This window comes from Pristiophorus japonicus, chromosome 12, assembly GCF_044704955.1.
Source record: "Pristiophorus japonicus isolate sPriJap1 chromosome 12, sPriJap1.hap1, whole genome shotgun sequence".
In the NCBI taxonomy this organism is placed as follows: Eukaryota; Metazoa; Chordata; class Chondrichthyes; family Pristiophoridae; genus Pristiophorus; species Pristiophorus japonicus.
In genome coordinates, this window is record NC_091988.1 from 105,447,824 (window position 1) to 105,472,617 (window position 24,794).

Consider the following 24,794-nt stretch of genomic DNA (forward strand, 5'->3'; position numbering starts at 1 on the left):
ATCGCATCTGGTGTAAATCGCACCTGGTGTAAATCGTACCTGGTGTCAATCGCACCTGGTGTAAATCGTAACTGGCGTAAATCGTACTTGGTGTAAATCACACCTGGTGTAAATCGCACCTGGTGTAAATCACACCTGGCGTAAATCGTACCGGATGTAAATCGTACCTGGTGTAAATCGTACCTGGTGTAAATCGCCCCTCGTGTAAATCGTACCTGGTGTAAATCGCCCCTCGTGTAAATCGCACCAGGTGTAAATCGTATCTGGTGTAAATCATACCATGAGTAAATCATACCAGGTGTAAATCTTACCTGCTGTAAATCGCATCTGGTGTAAATAGTACCTGGTGTAAATTGCACCTCATGTAAATCGCACCAGGTGTAAATCGTCTCTGGTGTAAATCATACCTGGTGTAAATCGCACCTGGTGTAATTCTTACCTGGTGTAAATCATACCTGGTGTAAATCGTACCTGGTGTAAATCGCACCTGGTATAAATCACACGTGGTGTAAATCGCACCTGGTGTAAATCGCACCTGGTATAAATCACACGTGGTGTAAATCGCATCTGCCGTTAATCGTACCTGGTGTAAATCGCACCTGGTGTAAATCGTACCGGGTGTAAATCACACCTGGTGTAAATCGCACCTGGCATAATTCGTATCTGGTGTAAATAGTACCTGATGTAAATAGTACCTGGTGTAAATCACACCTGGTGAAAATCGCACCCGTTCTAAATCGCACCCGGTGTAAATCGGACCTGGTGTAAATAGTACCTGGTGTAAATCATACCTGATGTAAATATTACCTGGTGTAAATCGTACCTGGTGTAAATCGCACCTGGTGTAATTCGCACCTGGTGTAAATCGTACCTGATGTAAATCATACCTGGTGTAAGTCGTACCTGGTGTAAATCACACCTAGTGTAAATCGTACCTGGTGTGAATCGCACCTGGTGTAAATCGTACCTGATGTATATCGTACCTGGTGTAAATTGCACCTGGTGTAAATCGTACCTGGTGTAAATCATATCAGGTATAATTCGTACCTGGTGTAAATCACACCTGGTGTAAATCGTATCTGGTGTAGATCACACCCTGTGTAAATCCTACATGGTGTAATCGTACCTGGTGTAAATCGCACCTGGTATAAATCGTACCTGGTGCAAATCGAACCTGGTGTAAATCGTATCTGGTGCAAACCGTATCTGGTGCAAATCATACAAGCTGTAAATCACACCTGGCTTAAATCTCACCATATGTAAATCGTTCCTGGTGTAAATCACACCTGATGTAAATCATACCTGGTATAAATCGAATCTGTTGTAAATTTCACCTGGTGTAAATCGTACCTGGTGTAAATCGTATCAGGTGTAAATCGTACCTGGTGTAAATCAAACCTGTTGTAAATCTCACCTGGAGTAAATCTCACCTAGTGTAAATCGCACCTGGTGTAAATCGTACCTGGTGTAAATCTCACCTGTTGTAAATCGTACCTGGTGCAAATCGCACCTGGTGTAAATCGCACATGGTGTAAATCGCCTGGTGTAAATTGCACCTGGTGTAATTCGTAACTGGTGTAAATCGCATCTGGCGTTAATCGTACCTGGTGTAAATCACACCTGGTGTAAATCGTACCTGGTGTAAATCGCACCTGGTGTAAATCGTACCTGGTGTAAATCACATCTGGTGCAAATCATACCTGGTGTAAATCGTATCTGGTGTAAATCACACCTGGTGTAAATCGTACCTGGTGTAAATCTCACCTGTTGTAAATCGTACCCGGTGCAAATCGCACCTGGTGTAAATCGCACATGGTGTAAATCGCCTGGTGTAAATTGCACCTGGTGTAATTCGTAACTGGTGTAAATCGCATCTGGCGTTAATCGTACCTGGTGTAAATCACACCTGGTGTAAATCGTACCTGGTGTAAATCGCACCTGGTGTAAATCGTACCTGGTGTAAATCACATCTGGTGCAAATCATACCTGGTGTAAATCGAATCTGTTGTAAATTTCACCTGGTGTAAATCGTACCTGGTGTAAATCGTATCAGGTGTAAATCGTACCTGGTGTAAATCAAACCTGTTGTAAATCTCACCTGGAGTAAATCTCACCTAGTGTAAATCGCACCTGGTGTAAATCGTACCTGGTGTAAATCTCACCTGTTGTAAATCGTACCTGGTGCAAATCGCACCTGGTGTAAATCGCACATGGTGTAAATCGCCTGGTGTAAATTGCACCTGGTGTAATTCGTAACTGGTGTAAATCGCATCTGGCGTTAATCGTACCTGGTGTAAATCACACCTGGTGTAAATCGTACCTGGTGTAAATCGCACCTGGTGTAAATCGTACCTGGTGTAAATCACATCTGGTGCAAATCATACCTGGTGTAAATCGTATCTGGTGTAAATCACACCTGGTGTAAATCGTACCTGGTGTAAATCACACCTGGTGTAAATCGTACCTGGTGTAAATCACACCTGGTGTAAATCGTACCTCGTGTAAATCTCACCTGGTGTAAATCACACCTGGTGTAAATCATACCTGGTGTAAATCGCACCTGGTGTAAATCACACCTGGTGTAAATCATACCTGGTGTAAATCGCACCTGGTGTAAATCGTACCTGGTGTAATTCGCACCCGGTGTAAATTGCACCTTGTGTAAACCGTACCTGGCTTAAACCTCACCTGATGTAAATCATACCTGTTATTAATCGAACCTGTTGTAAATCTCACCTGGTGTAAATCCCACCTGGTGTAAATCTCACCTGATGTAAATTGCACCTGGTGTAAATTGCACCTGGTGTAAATCCCACCTGGTGTAAATCGCACCTGGTGTAAATCGTACCTGATGTATATCATACCTTGTTTAAATCGCACCTGGTGTAAATTGTACCTGATGTAAATCGCCCCTCATGTAAATCGTACCCGGTGTAAATCGCCCCTCGTGTAAATCATACCAGGTGTAAATCATACCAGGTGTAAATCTTACCTGGTGTAAATCGCCCCTCGTGTAAATCGTACCTGGTGTAAATCGCACCTGGTGTAATTCTTACCTGGTGTAAATCACACCTGGTGTAAATCGTACCTGGTGTAAATCGCACCTGGTATAAATCACACGTGGTGTAAATCGTACCTGGTGTAAATCGCACCTGGTATAAATCACACGTGGTGTAAATCGCATCTGCCGTTAATCGTACCTGGTGTAAATCGCACCTGGTGTAAATCGTACCGGGTGGAAATCACACCTGGTGTAAATCGCACCTGGTGTAATTCGTATCTGGTGTAAATAGTACCTGATGTAAATAGTACCTGGTGTAAATCACACCTGGTGAAAATCGCACCCGTTCTAAATCGCACCCGGTGTAAATCGTACCTGGTGTAAATAGTATCTGGTGTAAATCATATCTGATGTAAATATTACCTGGTGTAAATTGTACCTGGTGTAAATCGTACCTGATGTAAATCGTACCTGGTGTAATTCGCACCTGGTGTAAATTGCACCTGGTGTAAATCGTACCTGGTGTAAATCGCACCTGGTGTATATCGTACCTGGTGTAAATTGCACCTGGTGTAAATCGTACCGGGTGTAAATCGTACCTGGTGTAAATCGTATCAGGTATAATTCGTACCTGGTGTAAATCACACCTGGTGTAAATCGTACCTGGTGTAGATCACACCCTGTGTAAATCCTACATAGTGTAATCGTACCTGGTGTAAATCGCACCTGGTATAACTCGTTCCTGGTGCAAATCGAACCTGGTGTAAATCGTATCTGGTGCAAATTGTATCTGGTGCAAATCGTACCTGGTGTAAATCACACCTGGCTTAAATCTCACCATATGTAAATCGTTCCTGGTGTAAATCACACCTGATGTAAATCATACCTGCTATAAATCGAATCTGTTGTAAATCTCACCTGGTGTAAATCGTACCTGGTGTAAATCGTATCAGGTGTAAATCGTACCTGGTGTAAATCGAATCTGTTGTAAATCTCACCTGGTGTAAATCGTACCTGGTGTAAATCGTATCAGGTGTAAATCGTACCTGGTGTAAATTGCACCTGGTGTAAATCCTACCTGGTGTAAATCGCACCTGGTGTAAATCGTACCTAATGTATATCGTACCTGGTGTAAATCCCACCTGATGTAAATCGCACCTGGTGTAAATGGTACCTGGTGTAAATCGCACCTGATGTAAATCAAACCTGTTGTAAATCTCACCTGGGGTAAATCTCACCTGGTGTAAATCGCACCTGGTGTAAATCGTACCTGGTGTAAATCTCACCTGTTGTAAATCGTACCTGGTGTAAATCGCACCTGGTGTAAATCGGACCTGGTGTAAATTGCACCTGGTGTAAATCGCATCTGGCGTTAATCGTACCTGGTGTAAATCACATCTGGTGTAAATCACACCTGGTGTAAATCGTACCTGGTGTAAATCACACCTGGTGTAAATCGTACCTGGTGTAAATCGCACCTGGTGTAAATCGTACATGGTGTAAATCGTACCTGGTGTAAATCACACCTGGTGTAAATCATACCTGGTGTAAATCGCACCTGGTGTAAATCGTACCTGGTGTCATTTGCACCCGGTGTAAATTGCACCTTGTGTAAATCGTACCTGGCTTACACCTCACATGATGTAAATCATACCTGGTATTAATCGAACCTGTTGTAAATCTCACCTGGTGTAAATCCCACCTGATGTAAATCTCACCTGATGTAAATTGCACCTGGTGCAAATTGCACCTGGTGTAAATCCCACCTGGTGTAAATCGCACCTGGTGTAAATCGTACCTGATGTATATCGTACCTTGTTTAAATCGCATCTGGTGTAAATTGTACCTGATGTAAATCTCACCTGGTGTAAATCGCACCTGGTGTAAATCGTACCTGATGTATATCGTACCTGGTAGTAAATCGCACCTGGTGTAAATCGTACCTTGTGTAAATCTCACCTGGTGTAAATCGTACCTGGTGTAAATCACACCTGGTGTAAATTGTACCTGGTGCAAATTGTACCTGGTGCAAATTGTACCTGGTGTAAATCGTACCTTGTGTAAATCTCACCTGGTGTAAATCGTACCTGGTGCAAATTGTACCTGGTGTAAATCGTACCTGGTGTAAATCTCACCTGGTGTAAATTGTACCTGGTGTAAATCGTACTTGGTTTAAATCTCACCTGGTGTAAATCGTACCTGTTGTAAATCGCACCTGGTGTAAATCGTACCTGGTGTAAATCTCACTTGGTGTAAATTATAGCTGGTGTAAATCACACCTGCTGTAAATCGCACCTGTTGTAAATCGTACTTGGTATAAATCTCACCTGGTGTAAATCGCACCTGGTGTAAATCGCACCTGGTGTAAATCTCACCTGCTGTAAATCACACCTGGTGTAAATCGCACCTGGTGTAAATCTCACCTGGTGTAAATCTCACCTGGTGTAAATCGCACCTGGTGTAAATCTCACCTGGTGTAAATATCACCTGCTGTAAATCACACCTGGTGTAAATTTCACCTGGTGTAAATCTCACCTGGTGTAAATTGCACCTGGTGTAAATCTCACCTGGTGTAAATCTCACCTGCTGTAAATCACACCAGGTGTAAATCGCACCTGGTGTAAATCTCACCTGGTGTAAATCGCACCTGGTGTAAATCGTACCTGGTGTAAATCTCACCTGTTGTAAATCGTACCTGGTGTAAATCGCACCTGGTGTAAATTGCACATGGTGTAAATCGCCTGGTGTAAATTGCACCTGGTGTAATTCGTAACTGGTGTAAATCGCATCTGGCGTTAATCGTACCTGGTGTAAATCACACCTGGTGTAAATCGTACCTGGTGTAAATCTCACCTGTTGTAAATCGTACCTGGTGTAAATCGCACCTGGTGTAAATCGCACATGGTGTAATTCGCCTGGTGTAAATTGCACCTGGTGTAAATCGCATCTAGCGTTAATCGTACCTGGTGTAAATCACATCTGGTGTAAATCATACCTGGTGTAAATCGTACCTGGTGTAAATCACACCTGGTGTAAATCGTACCTGGTGTAAATCACACCTGGTGTAAATCGTACCTGGTGTAAATCGCACATGGTGTAAATCGTACCTGGTGTAAATCGCATCTGGTGTAAATCGTACCTTGTGTAAATCTCACCTGGTGTAAATCACACCTGGTGTAAATCATACCTGGTGTAAATCGTACCTTGTGTAAATCTCACCTGGTGTAAATCACACCTGGTGTAAATCATACCTGGTGTAAATCGTACCTGGTGTAAATCACACCTGGTGTAAATCATACCTGGTGTAAATCGCACCTGGTGTAAATCGTACCTGGTGTAATTCGCACCCGGTGTAAATTGCACCTTGTGTAAATCGGACCTGGCTTAAACCTCACCTGATGTAAATCATACCTGGTATTAATCGAACCTGTTGTAAATCTCACCTGGTGTAAATCCCACCTGGTGTAAATCTCACTTGATGTAAATTGCACCTGGTGTAAATTGCACCTGGTGTAAATCCCACCTGGTGTAAATCCCACCTGGTGTAAATCGTACCTGATGTATATCATACCTTGTTTAAATCGCACCTGGTGTAAATTGTACCTGATGTAAATCTCACCTGGTGTAAATCGCACCTGGTATAAATCGTACCTGATGTATATCGTACCTGGTAGTAAATCGCACCTGGTGTAAATCGTACCTTGTGTAAATCTCACCTGGTGTAAATCGTACCTGGTGTAAATCGTACCTGGTGCAAATTGTACCTGGTGCAAATTGTACCTGGTGTAAATCGTACCTTGTGTAAATCTCACCTGGTGTAAATCGTACCTGGTGCAAATTGTACCTGGTGTAAATCGTACCTGGTGTAAATCTCACCTGGTGTAAATTGTACCTGGTGTAAATCGTACTTGGCTTAAATCTCACCTGGTGTAAATCGTACCTGTTGTAAATCGCACCTGGTGTAAATCATACCTTGTGTAAATCTCACTTGGTGTAAATTATAGCTGGTGTAAATCACACCTGCTGTAAATCGCACCTGTTGTAAATCGTACTTGGTTTAAATCTCACCTGGTGTAAATCGTACCTGGTGTAAATCTCATCTGGTGTAAATCTCACCTGCTGTAAATCACACCTGGTGTAAATCCCACCTGGTGTAAATCTCACCTGGTGTAAATCTCACCTGCTGTAAATCACACTTGGTGTAAATTGCACCTGGTGTAAATCTCACCTGGTGTAAATCTCACCTGCTGTAAATCGTACCTGGTGTAAATCGTACCTGGTGTAAATCACACCTGGTGTAAATCGTACCTGGTGTAATTCGCACCCGGTGTAAATTGCACCTTGTGTAAATCGTACCTGGCTTAAACCTCACCTGATGTAAATCATACCTGGTATTAATCGAACCTGTTGTAAATCTCACCTGGTGTAAATCCCACCTGGTGTAAATCCCACCTGGTGTAAATCGCACCTGGTGTAAATTGTACCTGATGTAAATCTCACCTGGTGTAAATCGCACCTGGTGTAAATCGTACCTGATGTATATCGTACCTGGTAGTAAATCGCACCTGGTGTAAATCGTACCTTGTGTAAATCTCACCTGGTGTAAATCGTACCTGGTGTAAATCGTACCTGGTGCAAATTGTACCTGGTGCAAATTGTACCTGGTGTAAATCGTACCTTGTGTAAATCTCACCTGGTGTAAATCGTACCTGGTGCAAATTGTACCTGGTGTAAATCGTACCTGGTGTAAATCTCACCTGGTGTAAATTGTACCTGGTGTAAATCGTACTTGGTTTAAATCTCACCTGGTGTAAATCGTACCTGTTGTAAATCGCACCTGGTGTAAATCGTACCTTGTGTAAATCTCACTTGGTGTAAATTATAGCTGGTGTAAATCACACCTGCTGTAAATCGCACCTGTTGTAAATCGTACTTGGTTTAAATCGCACCTGGTGTAAATCGTACCTGGTGTAAATCTCACCTGGTGTAAATCTCACCTGCTGTAAATCACACCTGGTGTAAATCGCACCTGGTGTAAATCTCACCTGGTGTAAATCTCACCTGGTGTAAATCGCACCTGGTGTAAATCTCACCTGGTGTAAATCTCACCTGCTGTAAATCACACCTGGTGTAAATCTCACCTGGTGTAAATCTCACCTGGTGTAAATCGCACCTGGTGTAAATTGCACCTGGTGTAAATCTCACCTGGTGTAAATCTCACCTGCTGTAAATCACACCTGGTGTAAATTGCATCTGGTGTAAATCTCACCTGGTGTAAATCTCACCTGCTGTAAATCACACCTGGTGTAAATTGCACCTGGTGTAAATCTCACCTGGTGTAAATCTCACCTGCTGTAAATCACACCTGGTGTAAATCGCACGTAGTGTAAATCACACCTGGTGTAAATCGCACCTGGTATAAATCACACGTGGTGTAAATCGCACCTGGTGTAAATCGCACCTGGTGTAAATCACACGTGGTGTAAATCACACGTGGTGTAAATCGCACCTGGTGTAAATCGCACGTAGTGTAAATCACACCTGGTGTAAATCGCACGTAGTGTAAATCACACCTGGTGTAAATCGCACGTAGTGTAAATCACACCTGGTGTAAATCGCACGTAGTGTAAATCCCACCTGGTGTAAATCCCACCTGGTGTAAATCGTACCTGATGTATATCATACCTTGTTTAAATCGCACCTGGTGTAAATTGTACCTGATGTAAATCTCACCTGGTGTAAATCGCACCTGGTATAAATCGTACCTGATGTATATCGTACCTGGTAGTAAATCGCACCAGGTGTAAATCGTACCTTGTGTAAATCTCACCTGGTGTAAATCGTACCTGGTGTAAATCGTACCTGGTGCAAATTGTACCTGGTGCAAATTGTACCTGGTGTAAATCGTACCTTGTGTAAATCTCACCTGGTGTAAATCGTACCTGGTGCAAATTGTACCTGGTGTAAATCGTACCTGGTGTAAATCTCACCTGGTGTAAATTGTACCTGGTGTAAATCGTACTTGGTTTAAATCTCACCTGGTGTAAATCGTACCTGTTGTAAATCGCACCTGGTGTAAATCATACCTTGTGTAAATCTCACTTGGTGTAAATTATAGCTGGTGTAAATCACACCTGCTGTAAATCGCACCTGTTGTAAATCGTACTTGGTTTAAATCTCACCTGGTGTAAATCGCACCTGGTGTAAATCGTTCCTGGTGTAAATCTCATCTGGTGTAAATCTCACCTGCTGTAAATCACACCTGGTGTAAATCCCACCTGGTGTAAATCTCACCTGGTGTAAATCTCACCTGCTGTAAATCACACTTGGTGTAAATTGCACCTGCTGTAAATCTCACCTGGTGTAAATCTCACCTGCTGTAAATCGTACCTGGTAGTAAATCGCACCTGGTGTAAATCATACCTGGTGTAAATCGTACCTGGTGTAAATCTCACCTGGTGTAAATCACACCTGATGTAAATCATACCTGGTGTAAATCGTACCTGGTGTAAATCTCACCTGGTGTAAATCGTACCTTGTGTAAATCTCACCTGGTGTAAATCACACCTGATGTAAATCATACCTGGTGTAAATCGTACCTGGTGTAAATCACACCTGGTGTAAATCGTACCTTGTGTAAATCTCACCTGGTGTAAATCACACCTGATGTAAATCATACCTGGTGTAAATCGTACCTGGTAGTAAATCGCACCTGGTGTAAATCGTACCTGGTGTAAATCTCACCTGGTGTAAATCACACCTGATGTAAATCATACCTGGTGTAAATCATACCTGGTGTAAATCGCACCTGGTGTAAATCGTACCTGGTGTAAATCTCACCTGGTGTAAATCACACCTGATGTAAATCATACCTGGTGTAAATCGTACCTGGTGTAAATCGTACCTTGTGTAAATCTCACCTGGTGTAAATCACACCTGATGTAAATCATACCTGGTGTAAATCGTACCTGGTGTAAATCACACCTGGTGTAAATCATACCTAGTGTAAATCGTACCTGGTGTAAATCACACCTGGTGTAAATCATACCTGGTGTAAATCGCACCTGGTGTAAATCGTACCTGGTGTAATTCGCACCCGGTGTAAATTGCACCTTGTGTAAATCGTACCTGGCTTAAACCTCACCTGATGTAAATCATACCTGGTATGAATCGAACCTGTTGTAAATCTCACCTGGTGTAAATCCCACCTGGTGTAAATCCCACCTGGTGTAAATCGCACCTGGTGTAAATTGTACCTGATGTAAATCTCACCTGGTGTAAATCGCACCTGGTGTAAATCGTACCTTGTGTAAATCTCACCTGGTGTAAATCGTACCTGGTGTAAATCGTATCTGGTGCAAATTGTACCTGGTGCAAATTGTACCTGGTGTAAATCGTACCTTGTGTAAATCTCACCTGGTGTAAATCGTACCTGGTGCAAATTGTACCTGGTGTAAATCGTACCTGGTGTAAATCTCACCTGGTGTAAATTGTACCTGGTGTAAATCGTACTTGGTTTAAATCTCACCAGGTGTAAATCGTACCTGTTGTAAATCGCACCTGGTGTAAATCGTACCTTGTGTAAATCTCACTTGGTGTAAATTATAGCTGGTGTAAATCACACCTGCTGTAAATCGCACCTGTTGTAAATCGTACTTGGTTTAAATCGCACCTGGTGTAAATCGTACCTGGTGTAAATCTCACCTGGTGTAAATCTCACCTGCTGTAAATCACACCTGGTGTAAATCGCACCTGGTGTAAATCTCACCTGGTGTAAATCTCACCTGGTGTAAATCGCACCTGGTGTAAATCTCACCTGGTGTAAATCTCACCTGCTGTAAATCACACCTGGTGTAAATCTCACCTGGTGTAAATCTCACCTGGTGTAAATCGCACCTGGTGTAAATCACACCTGGTGTAAATTGCACCTGGTGTAAATCTCACCTGGTGTAAATCTCACCTGCTGTAAATCACACCTGGTGTAAATTGCATCTGGTGTAAATCTCACCTGGTGTAAATCTCACCTGCTGTAAATCACACCTGGTGTAAATCGCACCTGGTGTAAATCTCACCTGGTGTAAATCTCACCTGCTGTAAATCACACCTGGTGTAAATCGCACGTAGTGTAAATCACACCTGGTGTAAATCGCACCTGGTATAAATCACACGTGGTGTAAATCGCACCTGGTGTAAATCGCACCTGGTGTAAATCACACGTGGTGTAAATCGCACCTGGTGTAAATCGCACGTAGTGTAAATCACACCTGGTGTAAATCGCACGTAGTGTAAATCACACCTGGTGTAAATCGCACGTAGTGTAAATCACACCTGGTGTAAATCACACCTGGTGTAAATCGCACCTGGTATAAATCACATGTGGTGTAAATCGCACCTGGTGTAAATCGCACGTAGTGTAAATCACACCTGGTGTAAATCGCACGTAGTGTAAATCACACCTGGTGTAAATCGCACCTGGTGTAAATCGCACCTGGTGTAAATCACACCTGGTGTAAATCGCACCTGGTATAAATCACACGTGGTGTAAATCGCACCTGGTGTAAATCGCACGTAGTGTAAATCACACCTGGTGTAAATCACACGTGGTGTAAATCACACGTGGTGTAAATCGCACCTGGTGTAAATCGCACCTGGTGTAAATCACACGTGGTGTAAATCGCACCTGGTGTAAATCACACCTGGTGTAAATCGCACCTGGTGTAAATCACACCTGGTGTAAATCGTACCTGGTGTAAATCACACCTGGTGTATATAGTATCTTGTGTAAATTGTAAATCGGGGGGGGTAATTGGTGGTTGAAAATTGTGGGCGGTGTAAATCGGGGGGGGGTGGTGCAAATCCCAGAGGTACAAATATCGGGGATGTTCAGTCGGGGGGGGGGAATGGGCGGGGGAATGTTTCTAAAGCCTAGCGTGCAGAATGGTGTATTACTCGCTTTTAACTCGTTTTACACAATGCACATGGTGAGCATGTGATCGTGGGTGTGGTTACTCAGGTGAGGACGCATCAGGGAGATTTTGAATTGTGTAGTTTTGCTCTGCTAACACTGGTCGGAGCTGGACAGGGCAAGGCACACGGAGTTTTGTTCTGTTGACATCTTGCTAATGTGATGATAACATGTCAACATATTGTGGTTAATCTAAATGAATAAATAACACATTACTCCGTTAAGTCATCTTGTAACTGATTTAATTCTTTTTAACGAGACATTATCTATTCTATGTTCATTGCATTTTTCATGGGTTGTAACTTCGTTTTTTCAAATCCCTTTCTGACAGTCTTTTGTATTCAGATACTGTCTGCCTCTAACATACTCTGGGGTGTCCACTCGCAAAACATTGCAGAATTTTCAGCACAAGTTGCAATCAGCACAACTTGAGCTTTGGGCAGCTTTTGCACGAGTTTAAAAAACATTGTGGTAGAAGCTGACCCCGCAAAACTCACCCAAAGGGTGAATTAATCCCCATGGTGACGTTCCACTAATTACGCTCATTTGAGGAGGATCTAAAACATTGTACTGGTTTTATTAGGCACAAGGGCACTTATAGGCGGGTTTTAAAAGCTTACGAAGAAACTCACTATTTTACATCAATATAATTAGAAACATAGAACACAGCACAGGAGGCGGCCATTTCGGCCCATCGTGTCCGCGCCGGCCAACAAAGAACCACACGGCCCTCGGTCAGCAGTCCTGAAGGTTACATATAAACCCATGAACAATGAACAATGGCGGACAGGTAAAGAGCATCCGGCCCAACCAGTCCGCCCCACACAACTGCGATACCCCATGTATCGCAACATTTTACACTCCACCTCAACCGGAGCCATGTGATCTCCTGGGAGAGGGAAAAAATTAAATAAAACCCCAGGCCTATTGGGGAAAAAAATCTGTGAAAATTCCTCTCCGACCGATCCAGGCAATCGAAACTAGTTCAGAGGATCACCCGTATTCGATTCCCTGCAGTACCGGGACAATTCCTCCAAAAGAGTGTGGCACTACCGCCCGGCAGCCAAATAACAACGTACACCGTCAATCTGGGCAGCAGAGGACAGCAGCTCGCAACCTCGGCGGTAAAGGCGCTTGCTGCCCAAGTGCCGCCAAGGATGGAATCAGGCCCAGGGAGGGTGGAAGACCTGTCAAGAAAAATCATAGCAAAAAAAACCCACCACAACACCTTCAGGGGACCCCATCCAGGTTAGTCGCTGTAAAAAATGTTTTTAAATATGTTCACTAGCCTTTTTTTTCCGTTCTTCGTACTTCCCGTCAGGATTAGAACAGCCTCCACGTAGCGGTCCTTCCCCTTGCTGCTGCTGACTCCCGCCTGCACCAATCTGGCAGCTTGACAGGCGGGCGGGCAGGAGGCCACTTGCATGACTAGGCCGCCAGCAGCCAGCAGCAGGCAGTTCCCGGCGGTGATCCCCTCCCGCCTGCTCCAACCCAAGTGGAAAATGGCAAAGAGAGGAGACCGGAGGCAAAACTCGGTGGCAGCGGGCGGTAAGGCCACCAATATCGGGGCCCTGGTCTATCCTTGTCCTTATCCATAACCAACTTGAATCTGACTGAATTATGGTCACTGGCACCCAAGTACTCTCCCACTGATACCCCTTCAACCTGCCCAGCTTCATTCCCCAAAACTAAATCCAGAACTGCCCCCTCCCATGTTGGGCTTGTTACATACTGACTAAAAAGTTCTCTTGAATGCATTTTAAGAATTCCGCACCCTCTATACCCTTCAAACTATGCTTGTCCCAATCAATATTAGGATAGTTGAAATCCCCTACTATTACTGCCATATGGTTTTTGGACTTCTCAGAAATGTGCCTACATATTTGCTCCTCTATCTCCCTCCCACTGTTTGAGGGTCTATAATACACACCCAGCAGTATGATCGCCCCTTTTTTATTTTTCAGTTCGACCCATGTGGCCTCATTTGATGATCCCTCTAACATATCATTCCTCCGCACTGCTGTAATAGTTTCTTTAATCAGTACCGCGACCTCCCCCGCCTTTTTTACCCCCCTCTCTGTCTTGTCTAAAAATCCTGTAACAGGAATATTTAGCTGCCAAACCTGCCCCTCATTCAGCCATGTTTCTGTAATTAGCAAATGGTTCCGTATAGTTTCTTTTTTAAGTTATTTTCAGTTATTGAAAATTGGGTTACTCACAGGTGGGGTCTAGGCCCTCGGATTAAAATGTTTATTTTGGAGATAAATCCATTTTCAGCTGTATTAATCAAACTGTACCAGGTCCCCAGTCTTCAAAATATCAACAAATATTTGTTGCTAAATTTGTTAAAATAGGGTAATGATCACAAGACATGCACTCTGGAAATTGCACAATTCTTTCAAGTTTGTTTTAGGATTATGGTTGTATAGGAACTGTATATTATATAGGCAGCTCTGTATATATTTTTAATAAGAACATGAAACCCTCGATAAATCATCATGTTTCTTTGCTCAGCAGGCACAGCAGCATTTTCTGCGTTTTGAGGAAAACATCAAAAAATAAATTAAATTAAGCAAGAATGAAAACACAGCCAGCTGGGTCTGGATCGTATTGAAGAATTCTTGCGATAAGCTGAAACACAATTGGAGTCAGTTTTTTGGGTGTAACTTGGGTGCAAAAGTAGGAGGGTGAATGTGAATTGAAATAATAACGTTTTTAAAAAAGATAAACACGATGCCCTTGGTCCCGAGACTACTGGTTTAAATCCTCCAGCTCAGAGTTCAATTAAATGCTCAACAACAGACTGTTGAAGAACTCGTGGGTAGAATTTGGTGATAAATTTTCCTTAATTCTTGACCTTTTTGTATCAGTTCCTAAACTAGAATACCCAATGAATAAAATATTGGGTTTGATGGTTTTCCTGCGATCCTTACAATGTTGGTACAGTAGGGTTTGTTTTAATCGTATCTACACCTGCAGTGTTTGACTGACCAGGGAGCAGATTTGATTATCTCATTGGAAAGAGTTTCAACTCCAATTACATGTTCGGTGTGACTGCTGCCAACAAACAGAAGCTACCGGAAGCTGCCAGAAGCTGTGCAAAGGCATTCTGCACAACAATAGAAATTCAATATAATGTGAGAGAAACAGCAATTCAAAATGTTAACTTTCTCTCTGGGCTCAGTTGGGCAGCGGCGATCTCTTTTCCCCAAGCCCTCTCGACTGTTGGTGATATTGAACATGAGACCATCATCAGCCATGTCGATTATTACTGACATTGCAAGCTGGCTGGATGCTGATTTGTTGACAGACTCCAGGAGTGTTTGCTTCTCAAGCACACCAGCTCCACGTGAGGAACCCGGAGCCTAGCCAGACCCCACCATCAAACCGTCACATCGCCGACCAGAAACCCCACAGAAATCACTGGAAACCGCCAGTGTCTTTACTTTGAATAATTACAAAGATTGCATTAATCTATCAAAATGAATGCTGACTACAAAATCCAGCAAGAACAACCAAGAGACCATTGGAACTGCGCATGCGCAACGACATTGTGTTGACCACTGTCGTGTCCTTACATATTACATTGATGATGTCATTGGGTTTGTTGGAGGTGATGATGTCATTGGGTTTGTTGGAGGTGATGATGTCATTGGGTTTGTTGGAGGTGATGATGTCATTGGATTTGTTGCAGGCGATGATGTCATTGGGTTTGTTGGAGGTGATGATGTCATTGGGTTTGTTGGAGATGATGATGTCATATTGGGTTTGTTGGAGGCGATGCTGTTACTGATTGGGTGCTTTCTGTGCCAGGACTGACAGATTTTTCTCTATTTCTCTCCCACAGGTGAAATCAGTCTTTGGAGCCTTGTGATTCTGGCTATTGAAAGATATGTGGTTGTCTGCAAACCCATGAGCAACTTCCGATTTGGCAGCCAACATGCCTTGATGGGCGTTAGCACCACATGGATCATGGCCATGGCTTGTGCCTTCCCCCCGCTGGTCGGATGGTCCAGGTAGTTACACTTGCAATTCACTACACCCATCCCAGCACACCCTCCATACCCCTGGGCCCATCTCACAATACACTACACCCATCCCAGCACACCCTCCATACCCCTGGGCCCATCTCACAATACACTACACCCATCCCAGCACACTCTCCATACCCCTGGGCCCATCTCACAATACACTACACCCATCCCAGCACACCCTCCATACCCCTGGGCCCATCTCACAATACACTACACCCATCCCAGCACACCCTCCATACCCCTGGGCCCATCTCACAATACACTACACCCATCCCAGCACACCCTCCATACCCCTGGGCCCATCTCACAATACACTACACCCATCCCAGCACACCCTCCATACCCCTGGGCCCATCTCACAATAAACTACACTCATCCTCCTCGTGCTAGTGTTTGCTAGCATATACGAGCACGAGGGGAGGGTTTAAACTAATATGGCAGGGGGATGGGAATCTATGCAGGGAGGCAGAGGGAAGTAAAAATGGGGTAAAAGCAAAAGGTAGGAAGGAGAAAAGTAAGAGTGGAGGGCAGAGAAATCAAGGGGAAAAATCAAAAAGGGCCACAATACATAATTCTAAAAGGACAAAGTGTGCTAAAAAACCAAGCGTGAAGGCTATGTGTCTCAATGCGAGGAGCATTCGTAATAAGGTAGATTAATTAACTGCGCAGATAGCTGTTAATGGATATGATGTAATTGGGATTACGGAGACATGGCTCCAGGGTAACCAAGGCTGGGAACTCAACATCCAAGGCTATTCAATATTCAGGAAGGACAGACAGGAAGAAAAAGGAAGTAGGGTAGCGTTACTGGTTCAAGAGGAGATTAACGCAATAGTAAGGAAGGACATTAGCGTGGATGATGTGGAATCTATATGGGTAGAGCTGCGAAACATCAAAGGGCAGAAAACGCTAGTGGGAGTTGTGTACAGACCACCAAACAGTAGTAGTGAGGTTAGGGATGGCATCAAACAGGAAATTAGGGATGCGTGCAATAAAGGTACAGCAGTTATCATGGATGACTTTAATCTACATATTGATTGGTCTAACCAAACTTGTAGCAATACGGTGGAGGAGGATTTCCTGGAGTGTATAAGGAATATTTTTCTCGACCAATATGTCGAGGAACCAACTAGAGAGCAGACCATCCTAGATTGAGTCTTGGTTAATTAGCAATGTTGTTGTGTGAGGCCCCTTGGGGAAGAGTGACCATAATATGGTAGAATTCTCCATTAAGATGGAGAGTGACACAGTTAGTTCAGATTCTAGGGTCCTGAACTTAAAGAAAGATAACTTCGATGGTATGAGACGTGAATTGTCTAGGATAGACTGGCGAATGATACTTAAAGGGTTGACGGTGGATAGGCGATGGCAGACATTTAAAGATCACATGGATGAACTACAATTGTACTTCCCTGTCTGGCGTAAAAATAAAATGGCAATAGCTCAACCGTGGCTAATAAGGGAAATTAGGGATAGTGTTAAATCCAAGGAAGAGGCATATAAATTGGCCAGAAAAAGCAGCAAACCTGAGGACGGAGAAAATTAGAATTCAGCAGAGGATGACAAAGGGTTTAATTAGGAGGGGGAAAATAGAGTACGAGAGTAAGCTTGCAGGGAACATAAAAACTGACTGCAAAAACTTCTATAGATATGTGAAGAGAAAAAGATTAGTGAAGACTAATGTAGGTCCCTTGCAGTCAGAATCAGGGGAATTCATAATGGGGAACAAGGAAATGGCAGACCAATTGAACAAATACTTTGGTTCTGTCTTCACTACGGAAGACACAAATAACCTCCCGAAAATACTAGGGGACCGAGGGTCTAGCAAGAAGGAGGAACTGAGGGAAATCCTTATTAGTCAGAAAATTGTGTTAGGGAAATTGATGGGATTGAAGGCTGATAAATCCCCAGGGCCTGATAGTCTGCATCCCAGAGTACTTAAGGAAGTGGCCCTAGAAATTGGTGGTCATTTTCCAACATTCCATGGACTCTGGATCAGTTCCTATGGATTGGAGGGTAGCTAATGTAACCCCACTTTTTAAAAAAGGAGGGAGAGAGAAAACAGAGCATTATAGACCAGTTAGCCTGACATCGGTAGTGGGGAAAATGGTGGAATCAATTATTAAAGATGTAATAGCAGGGCATTTGGAAAGCAGTGACAGGATCGGTCCAAGTCAGCATAGTTTTATGAAAGGGAGATAATGCTTGACAAATCTTCAAGAATTTTTTGAGGATGTAACTAGTAGAGTGGACAAGGGAGAACCAGTGGATGTGGTGTATTTGGACTTTCAAAAGGCTTTTAACAAGGTCCCACACAAGAGATTAGTGTGCAAAATTAAGGCACATGGGATTGGGGGTAATGTACTGATGTGGATAGAGAACTGGTTGGCAGACAGGAAGCAAAGAGTGGGAATAAACGGATCCTTTTCAGAATGGCAGGCAGTGACTAGTGGGATACCGCAAGGTTCAGTGCTGGGACTCCAGCTATTTACAATATATATTAATCATTTATATGAAGGAATTGAATGTAATATCTCCAAGTTTGCAGATGACACTAAGCTGGGTGGCGGTGTGAGCTGTGAGGAGGATGCGAAGAGGCTGCAGGGTGACTTGGACAGGTTAGGTGAGTGGGCAAATGCATGGCAGATGCAGTATAAGTGTGAGGTTATCCACTTTGGTGGCAAAAACAGGAAGGCAGATTATTATCTGAATGGTGACAGATTAGTAAAAGGGGAGGTGCAACAAGACCTGGGTGTCATGGGTTCATCAGTCATTGAAAGTAGGCATGCAGGTACAGCAGGCAGTTAAGAAAGCAAATGGCATGTTGGCCTTTATAGCGAGAGGATTTGAATATAGGAGCAGGGAGGTCTTGCTGCAGTTGTACAGGGCCTTGGTGAGACCACACCTTGAGTATTGTGTGCAGTTTTGATCTCCTAATCTGAGGAAGGACATTCTTGCTATTGAGGGAGTGCAGTGAAGGTTCACCAGACTGATTCCCGGCATGGCAGGACTGACATATGAAGAAAGACTGGATCAACTAGGCTTATATTCACTGGAGTTCAGAAGAATGAGGAGAGATTGGATCGACGGGGCCTTTAGGGAATCTCATAGAAGCATATAAAATTCTGACAGGATTGGACAGGTTAGATGCAGGAAGAATGTTCCCGATGTTGGGGAAGTCCAGAGCCAGGGGTCACAGTCTAAGGATAAGGGGTAAGCCATTTAGGACCGAGATGAGGAGAAACTTTTTCACCCAGAGAATTGTGAACCTGTGGAATTCTCTACCACAGAAAGTTGTTGAGTTCAATTCATTAGATGTATTCAAAAGGGTGTTAGATGTGGCCTTTACGGCTAAAGGGATTAGGGGGTATGGAAAGAAGGCAGGAGTGTGATACTGAAGTTGCATGATCAGCCATGATCATATTGAATGGCGGTGCAGGCTCGAAGGGCCGAATGGCCTACTCCTGCACCTATTTTCTATGTTTCTATGTTTCTATCCCAGTACACCCTCCATAACCCTGGGCCCATCTCACAGCAATACTTTCCTTTCAGATAAGTTAGATCTCGACATGTCCACACTCTCAAAGGGATCAGATCTCACTTAATTCCCAGCTCCTGAATTGTTAGCTTGTGCACTATTGCCATTACCAACAAAAGTAGATGAAATGCTATTTAACAGGGGACTTAAAGCAGAACCCAACAGATTTGTTTAAACACATGTCATTCAGACATTCAGTGTGAGAGTGTCAGTTGCGAGTCAGTGGTAGCACTCTGATCTCTCGGTCAGATGGTCATAGGTTCAAGCCCCACTCCAGAGTCTAAAGCACAAAATCCAGAATGACAATCAATACAATCAGCATCATCATCATAGCAGTTCCTCGGAATCGAGGAAGACTTGCTTCCACTCCTGAAGTGAGTTCTTTGATGGCTGAATAATCCAATACAAGAACCACAGTCCCTGTCACAGGTGGGACAGATAGTCGTTGAGGGAAAGGGTGGGTGGGACTGGTTTGCCGCACGCTCTTTCCGCTGCCTGCGCTTGTTTTCTGCATGCTCTCGGCGACGAGACTCGAGGTGTTCAGCACCCTCCCAGATGCTCTTCCTCCACTTAGGGCGGTCTTTGGCCAGGGACTCCCAGGTGTCGGTGGAGATGTTGCATTTTATCAGGGAGTCTTTGAGGGTGTCTTTGTCACATTTCTGCTGCCCACTTTTGGCTCGTTTGCTGTGAAGGAGTTCCGAGTAGAGCGCTTGCTTTGGGAGTCTCGTGTCTGGCACGCGGACAATGTGGGCAGGCCACATAGTTCGCATGCCAGACATGAGACTCCCAAAGCAAGCGCTCTACTTGGAACTCCTTCACGGCAATCAATACAATACTGCAGGAGTGTTGTTCTGTTGGAGATGCTGTCTTTTGGATAAGGCATTAAACTGAGGGGCCGTTTGCTCTCTCAGAGAAAGATTCCATGGCATTGATCGGAGAAGAGCAATGGAGTTCTCCCTGGTGTCTTGACCAATATTTATCCCTTCACCAACCTCGCTAAAACAATTTACGGGAGCTTGCTGTGCGCAAATTGGCTGCCACATTTCCTACATTACAACAGTGACTAAAGTTCAAAGGTACTTCATTGGTGTGAAGCATTTTGGGATGTCCCGAGGTCGTGAAAGGCACTATATAAATGCAAATTTGTTTTCATTCTTGTAACCTGAAGTGTTCCTTAACTTTGCAGGTATATCCCTGAGGGACTGCAATGCTCATGTGGGGTCGACTACTACACCCTGAAACCTGAAATCAATAACGAGTCCTTCGTCATCTACATGTTTGTCGTCCACTTCACAATTCCTCTGACCATTATATTCTTTTGCTACGGACGCCTGGTCTGCACAGTCAAAGAGGTGACTTCAAAGCCTTTTCGCAGTTAGTTCTGTCTGATGATGTACATGTTTATAGTCAAGTACTTTCTGAGACCAGAAATTGTTCTAGCAGCTAGGGATAGAACCGATTTCCCTTAGCAGAGGGGTCAATAACCACGGGGCATAGGTTTACAGTAGTTGGTAGAAGTATTAGAGGGGTTGTGAGGGTCTGGAACTCACTGCCTGAAACAGAGAGTCGGAATAAACAGGTCTTTTTCGGGGTGGCAGGCAGTGACTAGTGGGGTACCACAGGGATCAGTGCTTGGGCCCCAGCTATTCACAATATATATAAATAATTTGGATGAGGGAACCAAATGTACTATTTTCAAGTTTGCTGACGACACAAACCTCAGTGGGATTGTGAGTTGTGAGGAGGATGCAAAGACGCTGCAAGAAAATTTAGATAGGTTCAGTGAGTGGGCAAACACACGGCAGATGCAGTATGTAAAGTCCTGTCCCCTCAGTACAGATTCACACGAGGCATGTAGTGAAGTCAAGGTCACTCTGGACCTGCACCTTTATTTCACAGCTCTGGAATGCTGCACTTGCCTGAGACCTGCCCTTATATACCTGTCTCTTGCAAGTGCACCCCTGGTGGTAAGGTATGCTGGTGGTTACAGGTCTTATCTTATTACAGTCATGTATAGCATGTTAGGATACAGTTATATATAATAATGTAAGATACATGACATAATATAATGTGGATAAATTTGAAGTTATCCACTTTGGTAGGAAAAACATAAGGACAAAATATTATTTAAATGGTGATGGCTTGGGAAGTTTCGATGTACAGAGGGACCTGGGTGTCCTTGTGCACCAGTCATTGAAAGCAAACATGCAGGTGCAGCAAGCAGTTAGGATGGCAAATGGTATGTTGGCCTTCATTGCAAGAGGATTTGAGTACAGGAGCAAGGATGTCTTACTACAGTTATACAGGGCCTTGGTGAGACCGCACCTGGAGTATTGTGTGCAGTTTTGGTCTCCTTACCTAAGAAAGGATATACTTGCCAGAGAGGAAGTTTCACCAGACTGATTCCTGGGATGGCAGGACTGTCGTATGAGGAGAGATTGGGTCGACTGGGCCTGTATTCACTAGAGTTTAGAAGAATGAGAGGGGATCTCATTGAAACATATAAAATTCTGACGGGGTTGGACAGACTGGATGCAGGGAAGATGTTTCCCCGGGCTGGGAAGTCTAGAACAAGGGGTCACAGTCTCAGGATACGGGCTAGGAAATTTAGGACCGAGATGAGGAGAAATGTTTTCACTCAGAGGGTAGTGAACTTTTGGAATTCTCTACCACAGAAGGCTGTGGAGGCCAAGTCACTGAATATATTTAAGAGGGAGATAGATAGATTTCTAGAAACAAAAGACATCAAGGGGTATGGGGAAAAAGCAGGAATATGGGGCCCAAGTTTCGGGACGCGCCTAAAACGGCGCAGTCCCGACCTGGACGCCCGTTTTTCACGCCTAAAAAAAACTTCCAGGTTCTCCGGCTCCCTGCAGGTCTTCTGCAGCCGGGCGCAGCGCAGCACGAGCTGTTGGGGGCGGAGCCAGGTCCCTGCGCCGAAAACAGTGCCGGGACCTCTGCACATGCGCGCTGCAGTGGGCGCACATGTGCAGTAGCTCCAGGCGCCCAAAATTGTGTGGGAGGGGCCCGAAGCACGCAGCCCCTAGACCTGGCCGAATGGCCTCACTGGGGCCCTGGACCTCCGCGACTCTCTCACCCACCCCCCCCCCCCCGGACGTCCGCGACCGCCCCCCCCCCCCCCGAGACCCGACTCCACCTACCTGTAAATCTAGCCCGAGGTCTTGGGCCCGGCCGTTCAGCCTCCTTCTCTCCCTTCCCCCCCTCTCTCTCCTTCCCCCCCTCTCCTTCCCTCCCTCTCTCCTTCCCTCCCTCCCCCTCTCTCCTTCCCTCCCTCCCCTCTCTCCTCTCTCCTTCCCCTCCCTCCCTACATCCTCTCTTCTTCCCCTCCCTCCCTACATCCTCTCTCCTTCCCCTCCCTCCCTACATCCTCTCTCCTTCCCCTCCCTCCCTACATCCTCTCTCCTTCTCCCCCCCCCCCACGCAGTCGGTAAGTAGAAAAATTTTTATTTATTCATTTTTTAAAACATTTTTGTTTTTTATAAATTTTTTTGATTGATTTATTGGTTGATTTATTGATGTATTTATCATTTATTATTGATGATGGCTCTTTATTTGTCAAACTGAAGTGTTTAATGTTTGTAAACTTCCCTTTAAACGCCCCCCCCATTCCCTATGCCTGATTTGTAACCTACGCCTGATTTTCTAAAGTGTAGACAAGGTTTTTTCGAACGTACAAAAATCTTCACTTACTCCATTCTAAGTTAGTATGGAGTAAGTTTTCACTGCCGAAACTTTGAAAACAGGCGTAAGTGGCTGGACACGCCCCCTTTTGAAAAAAAAAATTCTGTTCCAAAGTGAAACTGTTCTAACTGACTAGAACTAAATGCCGAGAATTTGAATTTCTAAGATACTCCGTTCTACACCAGTTGCTCCAAAAAATCAGGAGCAACTGAGGCCGAAACTTGGGCCCATGGTGTTGAGATAGAGGATCGGCCATGAATGGCGGTGTAGACTCAAAGGGCCGAATGGCCTACTCCTGCTCCTATTTTCTATATTTCTATCTTTCTAATGTTAATATATTACCCCCAACCCTGTGAACTTTTATCTTGTGCAGTAACCTTTTATGTGGCACCTTATCGAATGCCTTCTGGAAATCCAAATACATCACATCCATTGATTCCCCCTTATCCACCCTGCTCGTTACATCCTCAAAGAACTCCAGCAAATTTGTCAAACATGATTTCCCTTTCATAAATCCATGCTTGAATTATGCTTTTCCAAATATCCCGCGACTGCTTCCTTAATAATGGACTCCAGCATTTTCCCAACCACAGATGTTAGGCTAGCTGGTTTATAGTTTCCTGCTTTTTGTCTGCCTCCTTTTTTAAATAGCTGCATTACATTTGCGGTTTTCCAATTGCTGGGACCGCCCCAGAATATGGATCAGTGAATGGGTAAAGTGGTGGAGCTCTGCACTGAGTGAGATCAGAGTGCCCGTCCGTCTTGTGCAGACTATGCTCATTCTCCCAGGCTCATCCTGTCTGCTTCTCATCCATAGGCCGCAGCCCAGCAGCAGGAGTCAGAATCCACCCAGAGGGCCGAAAGGGAAGTGACCCGCATGGTGGTCATCATGGTGATCGCCTTCCTCATCTGTTGGCTGCCATATGCTGGAGTGGCTGTCTTCATCTTCACCAACCAAGGCAGCGAGTTCGGGCCAATATTCATGACCATCCCATCTTTCTTTTCCAAAAGCTCCGCTCTGTATAACCCTCTAATTTACATCCTGATGAACAAACAGGTAGGAGGCCAGTGTGTGTCTTCCTCTCTCTCAGTCTCTGTCTCATACTCTCTCTCTCTCTTTGTCTCTCCCTCACATTCCCTCTCTGTCTTCCACTCTCTCTATCTGTCTCTCACACTCTCTGTTAAGTATGGAAGAACTCCACAAGACTGAGTACTGTGAGCTAAAACTGATGTGACCTTAGTCTCTTTAATACAACTCCAGAGTTCCTTAACAGCATGGCAGACAACCTTTTATACTCCCTTGCACGAGGTGTGCAGGTGACCCTTGGGCCTCCAACAGTTGTGCCCTCTGGTGGCAAGTCTTACACAGTTACAATGTTTACGTACATAACATCACTCCCCGCCCCCCCCCACCCCCCAAAGTCTTTGAAACAAATGATTTACAAGTTGAGACGATCCGGGGCCCTACGCTCCCTGGTTGATCGTCTGAGTTCAAACTCTGGCATGGGTGAGTTGGTCGGACCATTGCTGCACTGCGGCGCGGCTGGTCTGACA

At 44.5% G+C, this 24,794-nt stretch overlaps 1 protein-coding gene across 1 annotated transcript in view; it reads left to right on the forward strand.

Moving 5' to 3' along the window:
* LOC139277403 (rhodopsin) overlaps positions 1–24,794 on the forward strand; it is a 188,955-nt gene that overhangs the window by 157,899 nt on the left and 6,262 nt on the right. Inside the window, exons 2-4 of the mRNA XM_070895832.1 lie at positions 15,814–15,982; positions 20,725–20,890; positions 24,058–24,297. Of these exons, the coding sequence (XP_070751933.1) occupies positions 15,814–15,982; positions 20,725–20,890; positions 24,058–24,297 (575 nt within the window). The remainder of the gene's footprint in view (positions 1–15,813; positions 15,983–20,724; positions 20,891–24,057; positions 24,298–24,794) is intronic.